Source organism: Scleropages formosus, chromosome 7 (assembly GCF_900964775.1).
Source record: "Scleropages formosus chromosome 7, fSclFor1.1, whole genome shotgun sequence".
Classification (NCBI taxonomy): Eukaryota; Metazoa; Chordata; class Actinopteri; order Osteoglossiformes; family Osteoglossidae; genus Scleropages; species Scleropages formosus.
In genome coordinates, this window is record NC_041812.1 from 26,600,445 (window position 1) to 26,624,949 (window position 24,505).

Here is a 24,505-nt window from a genome sequence, read left to right on the forward strand (position 1 = left end):
ACTTGTAACGAACATTCGTGACACGAGGATCCAACATATTTTAAGCTGCATTAAAAAAAAATGTAACTATATCAAAAAAAGAGCAGAGATTAATTAATGAGTAAAACACTTAAGGAGGGAATATAGCCATTAGATAGACAAGTTCAGCATGTCCAACTCTGTTTAATACAGCTCATGACACTGGACATATATATCGTCCTGTTGAATGTCTGCTATGTGTTGGAGCGGCAATAACCTCAAAAACAGAAATGAACCTCCCCAAAGGCCACAATGTCATTTGCTGCGTGGTTCACTTGTGGACTTGAGCACAAGGCAAAAACACGAGCATGGTTTTGACTGCTACGGATTTCCTGAGAGAGCTGCTGACTGGAAAACCTTGCACTCACCTGCCGCTTTCTTAAGCGCAGGGCCTGGAGAGGCCTGCAGGCCATTGAGCCCGGTTGATGTCCCGCCACCCAGTGAAGACAGGTGCATTTTGGGCGATGAGAGGATGTGGGGTGCAGTGCTGGGGGAGGAAGAGAAGCGGTACAGGCTGGCACTGTAGCCCGGACGGCGACCCTCACGGCGATTACTGTCGATGGCAGCCTGCAGCTCCCCTGGAGAGCTGAGACCTTTCTTCTCACACTCATAGGGGTACAAGTACTTCATGTACCTGCACGCATAACAAAGGCAGATGTGCACATGCAGAGGCACCCAGGTACATGCACATACAGATACACACACAGGTCAAGTTCTATAAAATATGAACTCAAGGTATAACATGCTTGAGATGCACGTTCAGCATTTTAAAAACAACAAAAAAAAAAAAACAGCAGTCAAAGTCCTACAGTAAATGACTAATGACTACTGTGAAAACATCTACAGATTAGAGGGCATGTTGGTTTTACATGAAATCATCCTTACTGTGTGCGCAGTGTAAAGGCGGCACTGGTGATAGAGGTGGGCAAGTTGAGGCCTTTGGTAATCTCCCTCCAGATCTTCTTGTTGATGACCTCCACCAGACCACCCTTCTCTGTCACCAGCTTATAGAGCATGTAGAGGTCCAGAACCTGCTTGGCCATGATAGGGATACGGTTCACTGGGGTTCCTGGTGCAGAAAGATAAAATGGCTCCATTTACTCTCTGCAGAAGTCAGAGAAAGTGTCAGCACAAGCAATGCGGCTGGATATGAACCTTTACCAGAGTGCCATCCACTGTCAGTCCCAGGAGAAGCTGGAGTGTGCAGTTCCTCCGGGGAGATATGTACATGTACTTGAGCACTGACCTGCCTCGACAAGCGCAACAACCACTTTATTGCGGGAGCTCCCACGAAACAGAACCAAGATACTCCAACCTTACAGTGACAATGTATCTGCAGAAGTACAAGAGTCTACGCTGAAGCAAATCACACCAGAAGGACACTTGGGTGGTGTGAAATGCAGCAGGCTAGGCAATAGCGGGTGGAAAGAGTGGTCAGAATTAATAAGCACTCCATACAGCTTGCTACTCTGGCACTGGATTGCTAATCCCTTGGCAATTTAGGACGGGGTGGGATTTAAGGAGGCGGTAGGCCTATATAATGAAGTCCATATACAGGATTGACTGCAGTAAATCCACACAGCCCTACAACTCTGGCCAATATACATCTGCATGTGTTGAAATGTTTTTTTTTTCCCCCCCTCATAATGCCAGCCAATTCAATGTCAACCTCACATGGGTTGCCCCTAACCTGGAATAAAACCAATGAATGTGTTTTTCAAATAGCGGTAAAGTCAGGTTGAGATTCACCCAAATCATAGGTGTTAATTTAGTGCTGACCCATGCCCTGCTGCCTACAATTACGACCGTTTATTTTATGTACAGCTACCCACCAGGCTTCTCTGGACTCCCATCAGTATCCTTATGTAGAAGAGTTGTGATTTACTAGTAACAAAAATAATATGGACAGCAAATACATATGACAAATCCATCTCTACCTACTGTCAACTTGTGTCCTAAGCAACACGGTCACCTGACACAGCACCAGCTATTCATTCCCTTTGATGGTACTTCATAACACACGTCCATATTTCACTCATTAACTATGTTTGCATTAGTGGCATCGAAACGACGGGGGGGCGAACCACACACACACACACACACACACACACACACACACAACAGATGTTACTGCATCAGGCTGAAACACAAAAGAACACAAATCAAGCGAGAAAGTTTTAACCAAATCAGGCTTTAAGTCAGAGGTGGAAATGTCTGCAGCACTAAAGACCTCAGCAACGTTGAAAAAGAGCTGTCATTATCTTGTTTGCAAAGCAAAACCCTTTCGTCTTGTTAACAAATAAGGAGAGAACCAAATGAGGAGATAAGTGATTATTCTAATTCTTGGAAATGGTTTACCGGAACTCCCAGTCCAGCTCCGGTACATTCCTAACTTGAGCGCTTGAACACGGAGACAAGCTCCGTATTCTCTGCCGCACAGGATAAAGTCAGTAAGTAGCTGATGGCACCAGGAAAAACACAATTCAGACAGATTGTCAGTCGCCATGAACGTCCATTAGTGCAAAGATGTGAAATGTGATCAGGACAGTTACACTATTTGACACCAATGAGAGCAAAAGGTGACGACACACAGCAATGGCACAAGCCTGTTAAACGCAGCAGATGGGTTTAAATAGGAGAACTACGTGGGATTTCCGGAAGGCCAAACAGATCCCGAACACACCGGGAGGCTGAGGAAAGGACTGCCTTGAGAAACTATGGTTATTTAATGCGGTGCTGGACATCCGTTGCACATCAAACAATTAGAATGAGTGGTGAGGGCAGGGGTCAGCTCTGGGTTATTGATGTATGAATTAAAGTGCGGGTCAGCAGGAAGCACAGCACAGAGACGCGTTCAAAAAAGAAGCACTCGTCCCTCGGCACAAAGGGGGGAAGCGTACCCACAAACGGGGAAAGCAAACTATCCTGAATGTTATCTTTGAGTGGAACTGCAGGCTGAGAACGAGTGCTGTCGATCTCCATTTGAACGAGCATCTCATGGAGTAGAGAGAAATTGCTTTAATAATAATAATAAAAAAAACTCAGCCGTTTACTGCAGAATGGAGAAAGCAGATCGCTGATAATGATCCATTGATCAGTTAAAACCACTAAGTGGCCCCTGGCAGAGGAGATGGTTTATTGCACCTCATGTGCAGTCGGTTCAAAGGAGTATTACAGTTACAAATCTAATGCAAACTACCCTTATTACTGTTATGTAAGACAATACCCAAACTGCTGTGACAGGGTAAGATCTGGCTATATTTGCCACTCAACCCAGTCACTAGCGTTAGCTTAGCTCAAGATGTGACAATGTATACAAAGATGTGACGGCTGCTCCGTGACCTGGCAGCACCGGCACCTCAGCTGGTTCTAATAACACGGTTCCACATAAACTTGCAATGGCATTGGCTCTCTAAGTTCAGAACTCGCGCCATTGGCCACTGTCATGCTGCTGAAATGGACTAATTGGCCATATCCCCTGCGGGACGAGGCCATTTCAGGCAAAGTGATTAATGGTCCGGTGGGTCAGAGGTCACGAGGGTGGGCAGTGGTTCTAGTGAGGCCATCTGAGCCACTCCCACAGTCCCAACTGAAGTTGGAAGGAGGAACGGTCTGCCGCCGGCAGCCTGACTGGAAGACGGGCGTCAGTCTCGTCTCCACACGTTGGGAGCGGTGCATCGCAGCTCCAGCAGCCATCAGACTGTACTTTCAGAGCTGCTCCAGGAGCTTAGAAAGGAACTAAACAGCGAGCGGAAGAAGCAGGACCAACGCAACAGGAACACTACAGCCTGGCATCTTCAAACTCTACATTGCTTCACCCCTCGCCCCACCCCCGCTGCGATTCCAAAATACTCTTCCTCCCTGTAAAAAAAAAAAAAAAAACAAAAGGGGGGGGGGGGGGTCATTACATCTGACCCCTGACCTATTTTTAGAGCAAAACAGCTGCCCACATTAAAGCATTCTCTAATAAATCAATGGTGCTGGCCCTGATGCTTGGGGGGGAGCAAATTAAATATTGCTGATTTCACATTACTGGCATTCTTTGCATAATTACAAGCCGGAGAATACGAGTGCTGGATGGATGTCGTATGGCCAGCGTGTAAGGAGCAGAAGCAGGAAACGAAAGGCTGCGCATACAGTGGCACCCTGTGCAGATAAGGCTCTGCAGCAAACCCCACCCAGAAAACTGGGGCATCACGATGACTTAACCCTATAGCAGTCAGGACCAATAAATAACCACGCAAATGACGACACCATAGTATGAGGCAAAAACAAAACCCTACAAGATTGCTCAGTTTAACAGCATAATGCTAGAAAGCAGGGCTTTTCAATGACTCATTACGGACAGGGAGCAGTCGCTATTGGGAAACGCAACGGAGGTCCAACTGCACAGCCAAACTGCTCAGCTGCTGGTGCAACATCCTGCGCCGACCAGAGCAAATAGTCCCATGTTAACTTGAGGTCATGGCTATAAACCAGCCTCTGACCTCAAACTACACAGCTTGTAAAGCCTTCTGTGCGTGTTGCTCTGTGCTCCTCTCATCTTCATACGAGGACATATTCACATAAATGGCTTCTACGTTCACTCTCATCCCGGCTGTGGGTTTTCTGTGTGGCATTTCCACGGACTGGCAACTCATCTGAGGTGTACCCCAAGTGGCCTTGCGCCCGGTGTCTCTAGGATAGGCTCCTGATTGCCACGACCCTGCATTGCACAAGTGATTAATGAAAGTGATCCAGTGAATAAATTGAGAAACCTTTCCATTGCTGCACTTTTCTGATTGCTTTACTACACAAAGCAGCCAGATGCTGAAGAATGCTTCACAATATTATATAATGAATCTTTCAGCTCTATATAGAAGGTTGTGGCGATGACACATTCTTCTGTCCCACCTGTGTCCATAAGTCAAAAACCTAGTGTATAAAAATACTCTATCCCTCAGATGACAAGGTCCCGCAAAACAAAACCGTATGCCTTTTTACATACAAAGGGTTTTTTTAATTCAGTACAATGCGCATCTTTATCTGTCGTTTTACTTTCACAAGTTATTTTTATTCAGCACAGAGGCTTGCTTATATCAAACATTCCGGGGCAGACACACACACTTAGAGGAGCTGTGAGAACCATGGGTTTCAAAATGAAGAACTAAAGTTCGAACCCCTGAGCTGTACTCATGAGAAAGGTATCTACCCTCCATGTCCCAGAAACATTATACAGCTTTATCCTTAAGTACATCATTTTAAATAGCTTAGTGTACAATCCTCACATTGTAAGGAACTTGGAGAAATCTAAATAAATGATTTGGAGGGGGATACAGACAGACAGACAGACAGACAGACAGACAGACCAAGGCGTTATGACTGCAGCTCACAGTAGTCACTGCAGTTCTCTTAACATGGAAGATTAACCTTCATAAATTGTCAATATTTGGTTAAACATACCATGTATGCAACTACAGGTTATTCTTGTGTGGAAATCACACATGTTCACCCACATATTACTGGTGCCTTCTTACAGATGCTTGGTTTTTAATATCACGCCAAATAAAACCCACAGAAAACTGAATGATATGCAAAAGTTATGCTGACACAGTAATAAAAACACACTAGCAGTCTGGTACCCAAGGGGAGGGGGCGGGGGTACGAAGGAGTTGTGTGTCCTTTACAAGCTGACACGCACAAGACTGATGCGCAGTGGCTGTTGAAGCTCCTGATCTAGTTCTAGACACCAGACATCAGCCGGAAGGTAAAGGGCAGTTGCTGCTTTTGGGAGGTATCTGCCTACATCCAAGTGTAACAGAGCACTTCCGCTGAACACCCGAGTGCTTTTTACCTCGACTCCTGCTTGATTAATTGAGTAAAAGAGATGGTGAAAAGAGAATGAAATGGAACACCACCCTGCTGCGAGAGGGGTCACCTGAATAAAGAAGGGGGGTGAAGGAAAAGGGAGGAGCTAGCAAAAACTGAGAGACCCCCCCCCCCCCCCCCCCCGCGCCCCCACCAGTAACCCAAGCTGGCTGTCCCCAGAGGTTAAACAGGTCCTGACTAATCTGACCCTAATCACCACCCTGTCCATCAGACAGAGGGACAAACTGAGGCCACAGGAGAGGTCTGAAGAGGCGGAAGTGCAAAGTGGACGGGAAAATCCGGGGACCTCTGCTCTCCAAACGGCAATTTCCACTAGAGTTCAGTTCTGCTCTTCCCAACCTGCCCCCTCACCCTCCAACGAGTGGCACCCCTTTCAGCTCCAGGAAACCACTTCCCTCTTTCACTTCTTATTCGCCTTTAGATTAGACTGCAGGGACAAGCAGGTGAGCAGCCGATGTGTTGGACAGACCAGACGAAGACTGGAAAAACCATCGGATGTGTATGGGTGTGGACGCGGTATTTGGAAATACAGTTACAAATCAGAATTACTCCCCATCATCAGTAATGTTCCAGCTGAAATTATGGTGGTATAAAACTGTCAATTTGTTTTGCAAAAAAGAACACTTAGTGCTGGACGGAATCCAGATTTACTCTTTGTGAGCTTCGTGCAGTTTCTTCACCGTATTACTGCAATCACAAATTAATGACGCTCAAAAACACTGAGAAAGTGTACGATCCGTTTGTTTGAAGGGATTTGTCTTCAAGACTGAAAACATCATTCGTGGCACAGAGCTCTTTGAAAGAGGGAAATTCACTTATTTCAAAATGCACAACCAGGTGCAGCCAACATAGCCGTTTACAAACAACGGTCTCTACCCCATCCAAGACATTCAGAGAAAGAAAGCCAAACTTGATTAATCAAACCACACACACACACCATCTGAACCGCTTGTCCCATACGGGGTTGTGGGGAACTGGAGCCTAACCTGGCAACACAAGGCTGGAGGGGGAGGGAACACACCCAGGACAGGACGCCAGTCTGTCACAAGGCACCCCAAGCGGGACTTGAACCCCAGACCCACTGGAGAGCAGGACCTGGTCCAGCCCACTGTGCCACCACACCTCCTTAAACTAAAGGACCCCCCCCCCAAAAAAAAAAAAAAAAAAAAAAAAAAATGTAAGTGCCTTGGTGGATTATCCATGTGTTCTTATTGCTTACAAAAGGAAATTAAAGTAAAACGTCCAATTTGGCTCCACCTTCGCTATTTAGAAACAAGTCATGACTTATTTAATTGCTTCATTTAGTATTTTAACAAAGGAGAATTCCTGGGTCTGGAAAGCCTATACACTGACTTGCCTAAAATAGTCCGGCCATGTTGACCAAGGACTTCAATAAAAGCTGGAACGTTCATCATCACGTTCGCACTGAATGGTGGCAGGATCCTGTGTCAGTGACCATGGGCAGCTGGACTAAGTCTGAAATGAGTTCCAAACAGAATTAACACTAATGTACTGTCGTTGAAAGCAAGGCAATTCTGTGCTGACTGTCTTATTCTAATGTTTTAACAAGCAACTGTAACTGCTGGTATTAGACCTGCTGACCATACTTTAACCTGGCAGATCTGTCCTGATTGAACTCCCCCATTTGCATTTCATTCGCAGCTTTACAGAGGAACGAGTTTCAACCTGGTAGTGACTGCATCATGGGGATGGGCTAAGTGTCACCGAGAGGGTAAATATAGACTTCTCCCCTCCAGGCGCAGAAAGTGCCTCATTGACAGGGTGTCTGGGGGGGTGGGGGGGAGAGGGGAATCTTCCCCTGGGCTCAAGCACCTACACCCCCCACCGCTTCCTTCAGGATTGCTCCATGCAGAAATCAATACACCCACAGATCGACAGATACAGTCATCAGCTCACGAGCGTGGTTTTTCGGTCCTTCTGGGCTAATCAATAAGCCAATGGAAAACTGCTCTGTGGGACAGCAGCTCAGGGTACAGCCACAGAAGGTGGGCTCCCGGAGGGCAGAAACCCTAGTGTGCAGTTTGCAGACCCTCAAAGGGCAAAAAAAAATCGTTGGTAAGAAACCTTGAAACAAAGCTCTAAGTCAAGCAAAAGTTCCCATCACTTCTGTGATGATTTTGCGTGAATCCAGTGACAGACAAGATAAGCAAAAACATTCACGGAAAAACTCGGAAGCATTTTCACTTAAATATACGGCACGTTCCTGGAATGAGTTTCTTTGCAGATTCCTATGAGATTACAAGCACAACATTGATCCTGGGAACGAGACTGCTAACCTATACTTACCAACTTCACATAGTGTCACCAGTGAAAAATGGATTCAAAGAAAATTTCCAAGCTCTAGATCAACCCCTCATCTTCTGAGCACAGACTTAATACGTGATGATTAAGGTCTTCGCTGCTTTGCAAGAAAGCAAATCCCTTCATAGTACATCTGTAATTAAGGTGAAAACAAAACCCACTAATCACAAAATCTGGAAGACTAAGGTAGTTATGTTGACAGTTATTTAGAAATGGAAATAATGTATGTGACATAGAGCACACCACCAAAATGCAAAATAAAAAGTCCAGCGTAAGAAACTTAAAATGAATTATCCCTAAGAGCTGGGGAAAAAACTATGAAAAACACTAAGCCAAGTCTCCCTTAGGCAAATTACAAGCCAGCTGCTTAGTACCCTCTGCCTGTGATGAAAAGGAGCAGAGGTGACATGTCCACACAAAAGAATGGTTCAAAATTTAGAGTGGCAAGTAATTTTCAAGCCAAAGGATAAAAGTTGCAGTCTTGGTTCAAGTCCACAAATCAAGAAGTACTTAAAGGCTGGTCTTGTATATTCAAGTGTGGAAGTAAAGGCCTTTTCCTGCCCAACCCTCCACATCTCCATCAGGTTCCACTGTTGACGGAGCACCACTTTTCAGGGGGATGGGAGCACCAGCAGAGCATTTCCTCCAGCTCATCACCCCCAACCAACAACTCCTGTCTTTTCATCTCAGCTGCCTCAAACCTCTCCCCCTATTCACAGACATGCAGTGGTATCCATCTCCATGTCTGCTGTCCATCAAGCTTCCCATATCAAAGGCTGGGCCCTGAGTTTAGGGGCTCATTAATCTTCCTCAGAAAAACAGGAGGCCCTAACCCTGCTCTACAGCCACACCCCCCCCCAAATTCTCCACCTTGCCCCATGTTTTAAGGTGTGTGTCAGCTCCTCAGCCCCTATCCTCTTACTGCTATCGAGTTTCAATGCCAGTCACTGCGTGACATTAAAGTGGGGAAAGCTGCTCAGGGAGTGTCATTGCTTTTGCTGCAACTACAAAATACAACCCAAGTAATTATATTAAAGTGCTGAGTATTGGTCTTTTATCAACATAAATAAAAAGGCAGCCAGAAGCACAAACATATGAACTGATGCAGAGTGCTCTAATATAAAAGACCCAGATTATAATCATTAAAAAATTGAACATGAAATAAAACGGCAATCTAATTCACTATTCTAGTCTTTGAAGAGAATCTGCAGTCAATCTCCAAAGGCCACAAGAGAGAAGAGAGCAGTCAACCTGTCTTGACTATAGCAAGGGTGCCATGTGGTCTTGTTTATGATACAGCAACACATCAGTGTCCCCAGGCCCTCCAGCAGCCCTGGGTTCATTGATCCTACAAACACCATCTTGGTTACCCCAGGGTGCCTGGGGCATCTCAGCGGTGCAGCCCTCTTCTGGAACCTCACGCAAGCCATGGCTTCCCAATAGCTTGAAGACACAGAGCCTGTTAATGACTATTGCAAAACCATCCAAGCAAGCTACTTATAGTACATCTGAGGTACAGGAAATAAGTAACTATACATGCATGTGAATACTGAGAAATGGCCTGTACACTGTGATTAGAAACTTTACAACATGCTTCCATGATTGAAATGTCACATGCACACACAATATGCAAATTAGCAGTACCAGCAGGCCTTTTAACTAGTGTCATTTCCTAGTCAGATGTTCCTGAAAAGTCAGCAGCCCAGCCCCCCCCCGCCAAACTACTGCTCAGCTTCATCTACAGAAAAGAAAGATGGTACTACCGACAAACTGTGGGATTGGCCAAACTCCCTGAGATGACTCCCCTTGAGTCTGAACTAGCATCACTGCTGAGGACAGGGAGAGACTGATTTAAAGGGATAATCCAATGACTCCAAGAAATGTGAGGTTCCTCTCTGCCCCAATTCATCCTACCCAGCTCCATTTTCAACATCACACTCAGCAAGTCCATCACATGAGAAGCAGTAATTACTACCAGTAGGCAGTGCTGACAGGCATTTGGCCATTCCTGTTTTTTTTAAGAGGCTCTAATAGAGTGTCCGTGGGATGCGGTGGCACAGAGGGTTGGTCCGGGTCCTGCTCTTCAGTGGATCTGAGGGTTCGAGTCCCGCTTGGGGTGCCTTGCGACGGACTGGCGTCCTGTTCTGGGTGTGTCCACCCCCCCTCCGGCCTTACACCCTGCGTACCGGGTTAGGCTCCGGTTCCTTGTGCCCCGCCTGGGGGCGAGCAGTTCGGACAGACGGAATAGCGTGTCCGTAGTCTTGCTTTCAGCCCTCCCATGCCAACGCTGCTGCTGTCTCGGGGGAAACTAAAGGACATTGAAGGTAGGGCTCCACGAGATAAATATGAACCCATCTACTGATCTCAACTTCTGGAGAAGATGAATAGCTTTAATAAACATGTGTTCAGAGTGTCACTTGGTATCAGACACTTGAAATGTCAAAGACTTTACAGGGAGTGCCATTTTTAATTTATATAAGTGCAACATTTCAATCTTATTTTCCATTAGTGTTGCTATTGGATGTGTGTGGAAAATGATAAACCTCAGTTGCATATTTCTCACATTTTGATATGACCCATAACTGGCACCTTTATAGAAAGGGCTTGTGTTGGTGTGTTGTCCCAAACAGCTGGGGAAATTCCTCAGGGCTGAGTGCGCTTACTCACATATTAACGCAGCGTTTGCCAGCTGTTAAGAACACAAAGGATGAAACCGGTTTCTCTGTCCTGGAATCATGTACACATGCTGGAGGACGGAGGCTTAGTTTGTGCTGAGCCTCAGCATCATGTCATCTCAGACATGATAGCCTGTGGAAGTTTGTGGAGTCAAATCCTATGTTTCTGCGATTAAGGCCTTGATTAAGAAGACGGCAGAGGTCAGCTTGGTGGCATTTAGTAGTGACAGGAGGAGGGAAGGCAACACTGTCTTTGGACTGGATCTTAATTGGGAGGGATGTTTACTGTGACAGAGCACAGCCAGGTAGCCCAGGATGGTCTGGAATGAGAATTAAAGAGGATTACGCCACTGAGCCAAATGTCTTGATCTGTGGAGGTTTAACCTGTGTTTCAACCTGCGGTTCTTAGCTAAGCAGCACCTGGCCTCTCCACTCTGACAGTACAAATGTTTCTTAAAGTTCACTTTTAAAAATAATCTCTCATTCAGACCCTGCCCATTCAGTCCTCTTCTAGACTCACACTTCAAACAAGGAAAGTTTGAATGAAGAATCACTATCAGATCGTGAAATATACAGTATACACCGTTTATACCAAGGGCCTACTTATTAATCTGCTTATACTTGCTGTTTATTTGGAGATTAAATATACATGAGGCAAGAACCTCTACAAAATGCCAAAACAAAGTTTAAATAATAAATTAAATAAAGAAAGCAAGAGGACTGACGAAAGACACTTAGTAAACAAAAATAAACTAAACAAAAACAGTAAACCAAGTAACTGAAAGGAGTCGTGGAAAGCAGCAGTTAGCCCAGCAGCTAAAAGCCCAAAAGACCCATCTGTAGGGCCTCCGACGTAAGACCAGTAGATGATCTGCCGACATGTGTCTTCCAGATGTCGAGGAGCAGGACAGGGTGTGCCGGTGAGGGGGCCGACCCAAATCACAGGGGTCCCATCGTTAACAGGCCTCAATGAGTAATGAGAGACCTAGCAGAACGTAGGCCGAACCCTGCTGCCTGTCACTGCCATGCAGCTCATTGCTGCTGTGACCAAACACCTCACAGTCTTAACAGCAAAGCACTACGTCCGTCAACAGTCGTACCGGTTGTGTTTTTGCAGCAGTTCCAACCCAACACATTTACCCACAAGACTCCCTTCGTTTCAGAGGGAGCTCAAAGGAACAGATTTTTTTTATAGCACATCTGTCCAGTAGACTGTTTGAACAACTACACAATGACATTTTCCAACATGGTAACTCACATACTCCTCCAATTCAAAAACCCAACCTTTATTTCTGGCCAACAGTAAACCGAGGGGGGGGTTAGTGCTATGCTAGGGTAATCAATGTAAATCATCATACATTTCAGTGTGAGAGAGGAACTTTGAGGCACACGACCACTTCTGTAACCGCTGTGCTACCTGATTCTTACATGTTTAGCGGGTGACTCAACACGCTAGTAAACTATTGTCACAGCAGGATGTGGTTTTTTTTTTTACTACATGTATTACAGAACAAATTGGGGCAAAAGGAATTTGTACTCTCACATGGAGCAGCAAGCAATGATTCATTAGCTCAACTGGGAACCCGGACAGCGTGCTGCAGGTTCACAGGTCTGAGAATTTAAATTAGAGTCACACAAAAGTCCAGAGTAGTCACACCACGAGTATCTGTCATGTTACTGATGCACCGCAACTGATTGGTTTACCAGCCTTTGTCATGGTTAATGCCGTGGAACACTTTAAAGAGGACTGACAAGGCAACTATATCCTTCTGAGCTCAGATCTCTTCAATTTTAAAATGGGGAAGAAAAAAAAAAAACCCTTGTACTCAAACCCTGGTCAAACATATCCCCATAATAAGAACTTTAGTCAATTTCTCCAGTTCTTTCTCTCAAGAACAGTTTGCCAGGATTTACCCTATTAGTTATTTTTACAAAGCGACTCAGAATGACGGCTGGAACCAATCATATGGCAGCGGGATTCCGAACGGTCCTCTGATTAGAAGACAAGGATAGTCAAACAGGAAGCCGCACTCTCGCCCTGTTTGCATCTGAGGGGTTGTGGTCTGAACAGGATCGTTGTGCTTGCTGATGAGAACCAGGAGTGCTGTTATGCCACACTTACCTCTTTTCTGCATGTAGCTGAACAGGTCATCCAGAAACTCTTTGCGTTTTGGATCATTGTCAAGCTCATACAACTGTGGAGAAAGCATGAGGGGAAGGAGTAACTTTTTATATCCAGCATTTGTTCGCAAACAATTTATATTTTTATGCCTTTTTCAATAATGTTATTTTCTGTAAACGATTTTAAAGCAGTTCATCTAGCAAAGTCCATAACTAACTTCAAGCATACGGGGTATAACAGAACAGTGCAGTTGCAATTGCTTTGTGTCCATCATGTCCCCTATAATGCCTTCTTGAAGGCAAAAATTCAAAATGAAAATCTGACCTAGGTTAAACTTTGTTGCACTAAATGTATTTTTTTATTTTTTTTTTTTAAATACAGGGAATGCATTGGTGCTACACATATGTAACATTAGGCACTCGATTAGACCCCCCCGGTTCATCGCATGCATCTACTCTGTGCAGGATGCCCACCTTTGCAAAGTCTCTGGATGCTTCTCCTCTTCCTCTAACCCCATCCACTTCGTCTGTCCAGGCTCCGCTGTCGCTCTGAAAGGGGAGGGATGGAAGGAGGATACAGGGTAAACTGGAGCTAAATCACACGTACCACACCTGTTCTTTGACAGATTCCCCCCCCCAGAGGTTGTCGACCGGGTCTCTAACCCTAACCCAACACAAATACAAGACCAGCCAACTGCACTGGGAACACATGGCAGACTTAATACTATGTGTACATGCTCGTGTGTACACTTGCATGTCTACGAGTTGCAATGATCTACATACCAAAGACAGCTGCTGGCTACACAGTCAGCAGAGTTGAGTAGTACAAACCTGTCCATAGCCAAATCTAAACTTGCAGCAAGTACACATAGCCTGTGCTCATGCTGCAGCCTCCCCACCCCATGTTCAGTCCCTCTTAACGACATCGCCGGGAACTCTGGGTTTCAGTTGTGTCAGGCCTCTAGAGCTGCTCAGAGTCAAATCACAGGACTTTACACTGGATGCAGGTGGTAGGGATCAGAGTATGAAGTACAGCGGCCACATTTGCACACCTATTGCCATTAGCTCAGAGTTCACCTCAGCTCCCTCTGGTCGCCAATCGTACTTTCTACTGGTCTAATCCTTAAAAGGATCAGTTATGAACAGGAAGACATCCTGTTGCAGAAAGCATTATTTTCTTCTTTCACAACTTATGACATTAACACATGTGGTGCTTGTGGGTGCCAATGTGCCAAATTAGTTGAGATGCGGTACACATGCTTGCCTTGCACCCCCCCCCGAAAAGGAGGGAAAGAAAAAAAAAAAAAAAAAAAAAAAAAGCCACCTTCATTCCAGCAAGCGCTTATCCGAGCCCTGCTATAGATCCGCAAAGCCCCACTCTGAAAAGTGGGCCGTGCTTTTGTCGTCACCTGCTCTCCAACCCCCTATGGATAATGCAGTTAGCAGGTTTATTGGCCAGGCTGCCGGACGGGTAATCACGTTATGACCATACACGAATAGCTGGCCGGAGGCCAATTAGGGATGAAAATAAACCATCTGTGCCGCTGAGTTGTTGTGAGGAAACAGAAAAGGCTCCATCTTCCATCAAAACACACACTGACAAAACAGCAAGTCACATCTGAGAATAAAGGGTTGTTCTCAATAAAGCTTGGAGTCCCACATGTTTCACATCAAGTCAAGGAGCTTGACACCACCCTGCCAAGTTCACAGTGAGATTATGGCACTGCCAGAGTGTGCTTCAATCTCAGGCCTTGACACCCAGGCAGGATTAAAGGTTGTGCTGATGGATGAATTCATCCACCGTCAAAACCCAGGCCAATAACTACAGGTCTTGCACATCCATGAGAAACACTGTGTGCGCACACACCAATTCAGAGATGGTCACCACAAAACCACTCAGAAGCATCAACTTAAACTGCATTTCCAAATTGTTCCTTTCATTTGAAGATTCTGAACCAAAGTGCATGCAGGCTAGTAGCAATAAATATATATATAAAAAAAAACTGACCTGTTTATACATTAGCTGCTGTATCTTTAGAGAAAAATAAGTCTTTGTAGCCAGACCATATTTGAATGTCAGAAATGACAGAAAATCATATGCCACAATTTATAATTAAAAAAAGTTCAGTTTTATCAATGCCTTAACGTGAGCTGCATAACAATGTGCACCTAACCTGGTGCACAATATGCCATTATAAGTAGTTATTGCAGGAAGGCTCAGAGTGTGCAGTACTTGAGCCATTCGCTGTCAGAGACTGAAGAAAGCTCCACTTCCATTAAGAGTGGTCGAACACAGGAAGTCATTGCTGCCGGCTGATCCCCAGTGCCTATTCCTTCAGCCGCGCCGATCGATAGCTGTGGATGTGCAAAACAAGAGCTTCGGTGAAATTTCACAGGATAAGAAAACCTCAGTGGTGAAAACAGGGAAACATACTGTGTGAGTATTTTCACATTTAAACAGCAGAGAAAGAATAACTGCATTCAAAAAGGATTAAAAAGCTTACATTTTTACCAATACATTTATTTTGCCCTTTACTTAGCTGGTGGCACCAACAGGTCCAAAACTAGCAGCATAAAAGCCAACGAGTTCTCTACATGTCAACAAGAAGCCCTCCATTGTTCAAAGGCATATTAAAAAAAAAAAAAAAAGACGACAAAGATATCTTTTGAAATATCATACAATTTTCTCTCCCCTCCCCACTGAAATCCAAATCCACAATTGCAAGTTGGACGTCTACTGATGATCCCCCACACAACCGCATTCTGGCGCATATTCCACAACTCTGTGGGCACGTAATGGTCATAATGGAGTGTCTTTCCCCTCCCTTCTCTGTCCACCCCTTACTAATCTTTCTCTGCTAAATTGCAAGTTGTCAGATAGCGAGGGGAGCCTCCCAGTGCAGACGTGGGTAGTGGCCATTTAATTATACTCGAGTTTTTCCTCCGGAACAAGCATGTCTCAACAAAGAGCACCATTAGTCACGGCAATAGCTGCTATGAAGATGAGCCTTATTATTTCAAAGCACTCTAATAGCAGGGAGAAAGAAAGTTTGGACGAGCCGTTTAAAGACAAAGAAGAAATTTAATGGATAACCAAAATACATTACATTTTTTGCATTAATTGAGCAATGCACTCCTGGCATTTCAGAGAATTCATTAACATGGTGAACTCCAAATGACAATAAAGTGTGTGTAACCTGTTAAACTCTGCGATCTCCCCTACATAACAAAAGGTTAGTGTCTCTCCGATAGCAAAATTACACTTTTAATAGTGCCCTTAACGTCCTGGATTAAAATAATGAAATACGCTTAAGTTCCACAACTGTTCCAGCATGACGCTAGTAAAATCCAGTTCTTAGTGTGGATAAAAAGGAACCCAACCACATGAGGGAGAGTTAAGAGCATGGAGCTGCTTTCAATCTGTAATCCAGATGAAATAATTGGGCTTTAAACTCTTGGGATGGCTTCCAACTGTCTGACTCGTGGAATAATTCATATAGCTTCTTAGCACACTGTGGGGCAATGAGCAGATAGGACCTTTCATCCAATAAAGCTGGTGTGGGATCTCATGTACCACAACAACCAAAACGGGGAGTGGGGGGGTGGTTAATCTCCTGTCCGAGCACTACACCAGTAATTGTGCTGGATGGAATGGCCTCATGCACATTGTTACCTCCTATCAGTTGCATATCAATTGCAAAACCTCTGTGTCAAAATCAGAGAGAAATAAATGGAACTTACTTTGACATTACAGTCCACAGCAGTACTTCTCGGTCCTTTTACTAGGCACTCAGACTACCCTGAGTTGCGATGTCACGTATGAGAAGAGAATGTGGAAGTATTTACTCTGGAAGAAGATGGACATTGTCATCTGTCTGTCCAAGGAGACCTCAGAGGTCTGATCTAGGCTGAAAGCAGCTCCAGTACCTTTAACAGCAGCAACACAGTACATAAACTGATGTGATGATCAAGAAGCTAGACTAAATCCACTTGACAATGGAGTTGAGAGTTACGGAATGAAAACAGTACAACAGTGACTTTGCTCCAGCAGTAAACAGAATGAGACAGAGGACTGAAGGTCAACGCAGACCTCAAGGGGCTGGAATCCGGGCTGTGGCTCGCTTGAGACCATGCCAAGAGCGAAGCCTTGGAGACACAGAAGATCAGAAGGTAACAAGGGGCACTGACCAAGTGACTCACCCTCCTTGTGCTCCAACTACACTTTTTCTTGACAAGAGGAGGGAGACAGGACAAAGTGAGGACCCAAAGACAGGAGCACATAGTCATATCACTGCAAGGAGTCAATTCAAACACAGTGGCAGCCCTGCTCGTCAAACAAAACTGGATGCATTTGTACTTTTAAAGTTTCTTTTAGCAAGACATCACATTCCTCAGGCTGAGAGCACCTCCCCCACTCTTCAACTTGGAGCGCACATGTGTGTGGGCAAGCACACGCATACACATGCAGGGTGCATCACCTCCTTTGATTAATGGCAAATTTCCAATGTAAATTCTCACACGTGTTTAGAGTTAGAGTAACAAGTATGAGTGAAATGTGAATGTTTCAGAGCTGGGTGTTACTCCTGTCACTGCTTTACATTCTACCATTGGCTTTTTTGTTTATTTATTTGCACAATAAACTTCAGCTCATTACCAGGCCAATGGCAATTAACCAGCACAGCGTTCCAACATTGGAGAAGTCATTAATAATTAAAGCACTACAGCTGAAAGTAGTAACTGTACAACTCTGAGCTCAGAGCGGAAACATAGCCGGTTTGGAAACGGATGCATAAATCTTTTAAAATTTACCCACATTATGATCACGTGTTGGGGCGTATAACTGCTCACGTCCATATCAGAACAGGCCTTTTTGTTTGGCCCACATCCAGGCGAGCGCATGCCTGTTCCACGTTAGCTGCTATTGTGCCACGTGTCTCAGCGACACCCTCCCTACAGAGAGATGCGCCGCACAAAGACCTGGCTGCCAGAGGACCATCTGCCACAAACGCTGGCTATGCACTGGAACTGCTCACCTTGAGTGAAAACAAAACTGTATGGAGACAGGCGAGACAAGTGAAGCATCTGCAAAACATCACTGGGACTACCAAGTAGTAAGATACAAGTATTCTGTCACTTTAAGGTCATTAAGTGAATTAAAAAAAGTTTGCCCCCTTTCCTGGGTTTGCTCATGGCAGCATACCACGGTGGTTCTGGTGCAAGTTCACGGACGGGTCAAGTGGTCACTGCAAACGGCTGAGGCGTCCAGTACAGAAAGCACCGAAGGTGCCGAGGAAGAATGCCGATAATGCCGGCAGGCTTCGAGAACTCGACTAGGTGTGGGGGTGGGGTACAACAACAGACGCACAAAACACCCATATGTTATTTCACATTAGTCGTTTGCAGGCATTTTAGCCAAAGCGGCTTACAGAAACAAATTTCTTTTTAGCCATTGTTAGCTCTGACTCCGTTATACATTTACGAGAAGCAGTTCAAGAGCACAAAAGCAGTTCTTTCTGCCACAACGGCTAGGCATTGGTCAGCAGGGGAGGGGAGTCTGCATGGGCTGCAGAAGCAGACACTGCCTTAAAATATAAACGGAAGGGATTATGATCTTAAAACGATGGTTTTAATACAGACCTTAATTACCAATTGTGATACTTGAAGAAAACAAAAGGAGATCCTTACAACAAACAATTACTATAAGCATTCATGAGTCTGAATGTTAAGCATGTTCAGTACGAGCTTCGGTCATGCTCTCACATCCAGTTAAGGTGTGCAGGGTCGCAGTTTCAAAGAGGGACACACACCCTGTCCTGGGTACAGATGACCGGCGAATACAGCTTCGTGAGAGGCACACCGACCAGTAGGGTGCGCAAACATGTCTGGTGACAGGAAGCCTCAGAGGTGCAACAGCTCACACCCTGCACCTGCGATTCATTCGGTGATCAGATATGGTCTAACAGCTTAGAGGGTGAACTAGTCCCCAAAACCCTCATCATGCATATCCTTGGGTAATGTCAATAATACTTTAGTAAATTTCCAAGTGTATAATTCTGCAATGAGTACAATATTCCCCATTTAAAAAGTTACAAAGGCATCCAGTGGTCCCCTGGAAATGCATTTTTCACAAGTTCTGCACTGGCAGCCACAACACACAGGGTCAGAGGAATGGACTACAGCAGGGCTTTTCCGTCAATCTCCAGCCGCACCTCCACGCCACCCCTCTCCTTTGCATCCCTCCTTACTCTTACAGCCACGCTGACAGTGAACAAAAACAATCCGCTGCAGCAGTTTGCTTCCACCCCCATAGAGGGCCGATCCCGAGCCATGGGAATTCTTGCTGTTTAAAGAGGGGAACTCTAATTCTGTCTGGAATGTTTCCTTTGGGTGAGGCAGAGCGATACAGAAGATCCCTCACCCCTCCTCAGTCGGCGTGTGCCCACCCCCTCAACTCGTCCCTGCCACTGAGAGGAGATCACTCTCAACTGCATGGTCTTCCTCACCTTGTGATAAAAGACAATGCAAAAGGCAGAAAAAAAAAAAAGTTACACACCAGAAGTCATGCAGGCATCTTCATACTGTGCATTACGTGCGTTGGGCAGAGCGAAAAACAACCGCTTTTAACAAAGCAGCGAGGACACACCGCAAACTGAAAATGATAGCCATCTCTTTGTGGGAGAGGATTCTCAATGTTTACTTGAGCACTGATAGCAAACACCCCGACCTCTCCTGCCCCCGCCACGCTGGCTGAGAGCTGCTAATGAGGCAAAACCAAGAACCAGAAGGCACCCAGCTGCACCCATGGAAATTAAAGCAAAGCAGAATAGGGAAACAAATGCATTACAAAATGTGAAATGCAACCTTAACAATATGGTAAAAAGAAGCTGTATGTTCAACCTTTTAGTAAAGGTTGTGCTCACTATGCACCACAAGGTAAAAAGCAACATACAAACCAATGAACAGGTGCCATTTTAAATATTTTCAGCATGAAGTTTTGAAGTCAGAAAACTCTTAAAAAGGGAGAGTGAGAAGTTTACCCAAAGAGTGTTTATCCAGCCATTTAAAAGATCACAGGAGGGGGGGGGGGAAAGAGTTTCATATGCATCCTTCTGTATTCCTGTTAAAATGCAATTCCAGTCTTTGATGAAAATATGGAAACCATGCTGATCGTTCTTATACGTTTGGAAAGGAAATGAGAGTTATTGCTATGGTCTCCTTGCACAGATATGTTGTTGACTTAACTGCCTAAACTATTTCCAGTAAAAAGTCAGTGTTCGTTCCACTTCATAATTTCAGAAGATTCGGTCACCTTTCTGGAACTTCACAACTACATTAGTACCCCGCTTAAGTCTCCTTTTCCCCCTTCCTATTTCACAAGTCCACCTAGTTCACATTTCCTTTTGCAGTATAAGGTCAAGATCACGCTTCTCATGTGAGAGAAGACCGCTTCCCTCTGTTGCAGTGACTCCTTTGTGTTAATTTAAAAATAAAAAAGGGCAAAAGAAATTACTTATTTCTTCTTATGAATTCAGATTTGAAGTATGCAAAAATTATACATTTCATTAGCACTACAGGGAGGTTCTTAACCCTCTCTAGGACACATATCCCTTTAAAAAAAAAAAAAAAACACTCCATCCTAGAAAAATGTCCAAAAATAAATTTGAGATATTGCACTCTATTGTGCTGAAAATAAATCTTTACACAGAAACTCAATTTTTATAGCTGGTAATGCTTTGACGTTTAAGTTTACTCAGTGTTACTTTCAAAGAAATCCACACACCCAGAAACTCATCCAAGGACCCCGTAAGAGGTCTACGCACTGAAAGTTAACTGTTGCCCTGCAGTAATAGTGAATCGTGCAAATACTTCAACCAAAAGGCAGGACAATGTTACCCCAATAAACTCCTCCATTGTTGAGAGAGAAAGTGGTCATGTGACTGAGCCACTCGGCCAAATAAAGCTGATCAATAGTGTGCCTACCGCTGCTCTCCATCCTATAAAGCACTGCCTTCCTGCAGAGCTGACTGGACCTTTTGTTCACCATTTTACAGCCTTTTTTTTTTTTTTTAATAAATGCCTGCATTTGATTGGCCTTTTGGGGCAAGACTGTTTTACTGAGGCCCTTCAAATGACATTCAATGGAAGTTTTTCGGCCAACTGGTCCCTACACTTCACGACAGGCGGATGTTTAAGCGTTCATGACAAATATCTGCTTTAAAATGTATTATCTGACGTGGGAGAACCTCCGCGCTTGGATTTTCTGGAGGTTAACAAAAGCACCAAAACAGAGGTGTGACTTTGCATTGCTGTGAATTTTACTCAGCGTGCTGTAAGGTGTATTGGCCTGTTGGAGGCATGAGTGCTCCGCAGCTCTCCAGTTGGGTCTATCCTGGCCATGGCTTCAGTTCACACGAATCAATGACAAAAGAGGCTAGACAGGACCCTTGGAAGCTGTCCTCAGAAATTCCCGAGCAGAAGCGATCGGTGAATTTGCCACTCGATAAGACGGAACACAAAGTTGGAGTGTTGAAGCTTGGGAGGGGGGCAGGAACACAAGTGAACGGTGTGCAAAGTGCCACGGGGAAAGAGGGCGCACCTGTGTCACGAAAGACTGCCTCAAATCCCCCCCTTCCCTTTCCTGTGTGAGAGAATGTCACGGTGGAAACAACTCACATTTCTTCTATTCATTGGGCATGACAGTCAGCAGCTCCTCCAACAGATGCTTTGATTGCATCTGTTAAGATTTTTCCATTCCAAACAGAAACGCACTATAGTGGCAACTAAGGTTTTGCTTGTTCTCACGCTCAATTTGTAAGATATACAGAAAGGCAATCAGTGCCTTTCTAAAAGCTCACCATAACCCTGATCGATTGCTTGCTCCTGATGAGCTTCACACACACTCCGGCGCCCTGCGCCGAGGCGTTGCTGGGTGACACCTAAATTATGCAACAGCGGTCAACAAATACACCCTGACACACGAGCGACGCCTTGGGCCTAGCATAGTAGTGAACACGGTACAATCACTGGCCTCATCATCATTAGTCCAGAGTGTTTTGGACTCAGCACGACAAGTGTCATATTTCAAAGAATTTCACGCATACAATCATTACCACGTTTGTTATATATATTTCCATATGTTATATGACCCACATTCGAGTCCTTGCTCTCGATCTGGGCTTCAAACCCTGACCTGTAAAAGCGACCTTGTCCCCTTGACTCATCTCATGAAAACACAGTGAGATATGATGAACACAAAAGAGAAAAGATTTCAGACCTCATGCTGGCAAGGAGCCACTGCCTCTGGACTTGGAGGACACAGGTCTGAATCCCATCTTCTGCTGTGGCACCTAACAATGTGATTACTCTAAATTGTCCCAGTAAAAACTAACCAGTTCTAAATGGGTAAATCGTAGCACATCGCTTTGAAGAGCAGCGGTAGCTAAATTAATTGCAAGTATGTGAATGTAAGGGCACGTTTTTCCTTCTGCTCCACAAGCAGGTCGAGTCCATCGGTGCCATTGCTGACATAAACATACGGCACAACATCCACCCAGACTGATTAGAAATCCATTTATCATGACGGGATTAGTGCGCCGTGAGGTGGGAGGCCCAGCGGTTCATGGGAGAACGGTCCCACATGGCCTTGGGGGGGGGGGACAAAAGCTTGAGGTCAGGTAACCGGCCAGCCCTGTGCTGCTGAGGGCCTGGCTGGGTCCTTGGGCTGAGAAACAGGCAGACCCACCCTCACAATCTCTCGAGCAGCCCCCATTGTCTGTCCTCTTGTCCAACAATCATTTACTCCGCCGTTCAGAGCAGGGCGAGGTCAGGAAACATACATCAATGACAGAGGGACGCTCCCCCACAACGATGTGGTTCTACGACAGAAACCTTACAAAAAAAGCCATCGTGGCACGTCAACAGTACTCCGCACCCTGTGTTTACGAACAACTGCAAGGCCTTCGGTTCTAAATATGATCCGCAAAACACACACACACACACACACACACACACACACACACACACACACACACACACACACACACACGGCAGGTCAGCGCAAGTTAACACATTGGACTTGCGTGACCTTCTTGTGGGACTTAACTGAGGGGAAAAAGTCAAGAGGTACGGCCACGCACTAAATGTTGTCCTCGTACAACTTGGCATTTGCGGCATCTCCTCTCCTTATCGAGGCCCTTATCCCGACATTCCTATTAAACTATGTTTAACCCGGCACCTTGAGCAACACAACCTGAAACTGAGATGAGCGTCATTAAACGCCCAAGGCCAGTAAGGAGAGATAAAGGACAGGAAATCAAAATGGCTGACAAACTGTTTTCACAATCCTCCCCCCCACTCCTGTCCAACCTCCACACTGCCACCCCCCACCAACACCAACTCTGTGAAAAGAGCCACGTTGCAAAGCAGGAGACCTTGGCACAAGGGACCGTGACATTTCAGCAGGTCACACCCCAATGAGCACAAGCCAGATGTTTGTCAAGCTGCCTTGAGCTTGTCTGAAGGCGCTTGCTGTCCACCTCAAAGTCCACTGTTCAAGTAGAAAGTCTGTTTTAAATCCATAAGGTCTGCAAACGGACACAAAGTTCCCATTTAATAAACGATTATGGGATTCATATGGATGGATGTAAAATTTCCAGAATCGATTCCCAAGATCAGAGCTATTGTGCCCTTTGCTCGGCAGTGCAACAACACAAAAGTTTTCAATATGAGTTGAGGGTAAAAATCCTGCAAAGGAGTAAAACTGCCAACTTGCAACAATTAACATTGTACTCACTACAGTACTACAACATCAAATACTGCACAGTTTAAGCAACCCGGCTGCTGCAATGTGTTGGGGGGACCTTGAGAACTCCACTCTTCAGCACGGCTACGCACTGCTATCCCGCGCAGGTCCACTGTCGTGCCCCTGATGCCCTGCCGACTCGCCTTCAGCCGCTGCAGTATCCTGGATCTAGGCCAAGCCGCCGAGTGCTCAACAGAAACAAGGGTAAAAAGCGACGGCGGCGGATGGAGGATGCCTCTCCTGGGTTGGCAGCTGACCAGAGCACACTTCAGAGCTGGGTTTTTTTGGCTGCGGAAACGGCACTCTCCCGCGAGAATCAAACACGCGGTGTGATGATGTGGTGTGACACGAGCACACTGTGCAGGAGATTATGCTTTCGCTCTCTCTCCCCAGGGCAAGAATAAGGGGCCCAGAAGCACAAACAATGGAGGACAATTAGACAGAAATAACTTTGCTTTCACTCCATGAGGACGTGTGCGAGGTGACGGGGCAGCTTATTAAATGCACAAAAACATTTCCACTTCTGAAGGCTGAGGGCCAACCCTCTCAGACATGTAGTCCTTTGATGTAGTGAAACATGTATAATTTGGAAAGACTGACATAGGAATGTCAAAGTAGAAAAATTATATTTAACCGCAAAAATTGGAAACAACTGAGCAGCAGCTTTGCGGGGGGGTAACAAAACATAAGTGGATGCGAG

At 45.3% G+C, this 24,505-nt stretch overlaps 1 protein-coding gene across 1 annotated transcript in view; it reads right to left on the reverse strand.

Moving 5' to 3' along the window:
- Positions 1 to 24,505, reverse strand: part of arid3b (AT-rich interactive domain 3B) — a 33,076-nt gene that overhangs the window by 3,856 nt on the left and 4,715 nt on the right. The window contains exons 3-6 of the mRNA XM_018738805.2: positions 13,479 to 13,553; positions 13,006 to 13,078; positions 904 to 1,087; positions 387 to 652 (exon numbers count right to left, since the gene is read on the reverse strand). Of these exons, the coding sequence (XP_018594321.1) occupies positions 387 to 652; positions 904 to 1,087; positions 13,006 to 13,078; positions 13,479 to 13,553 (598 nt within the window). The remainder of the gene's footprint in view (positions 1 to 386; positions 653 to 903; positions 1,088 to 13,005; positions 13,079 to 13,478; positions 13,554 to 24,505) is intronic.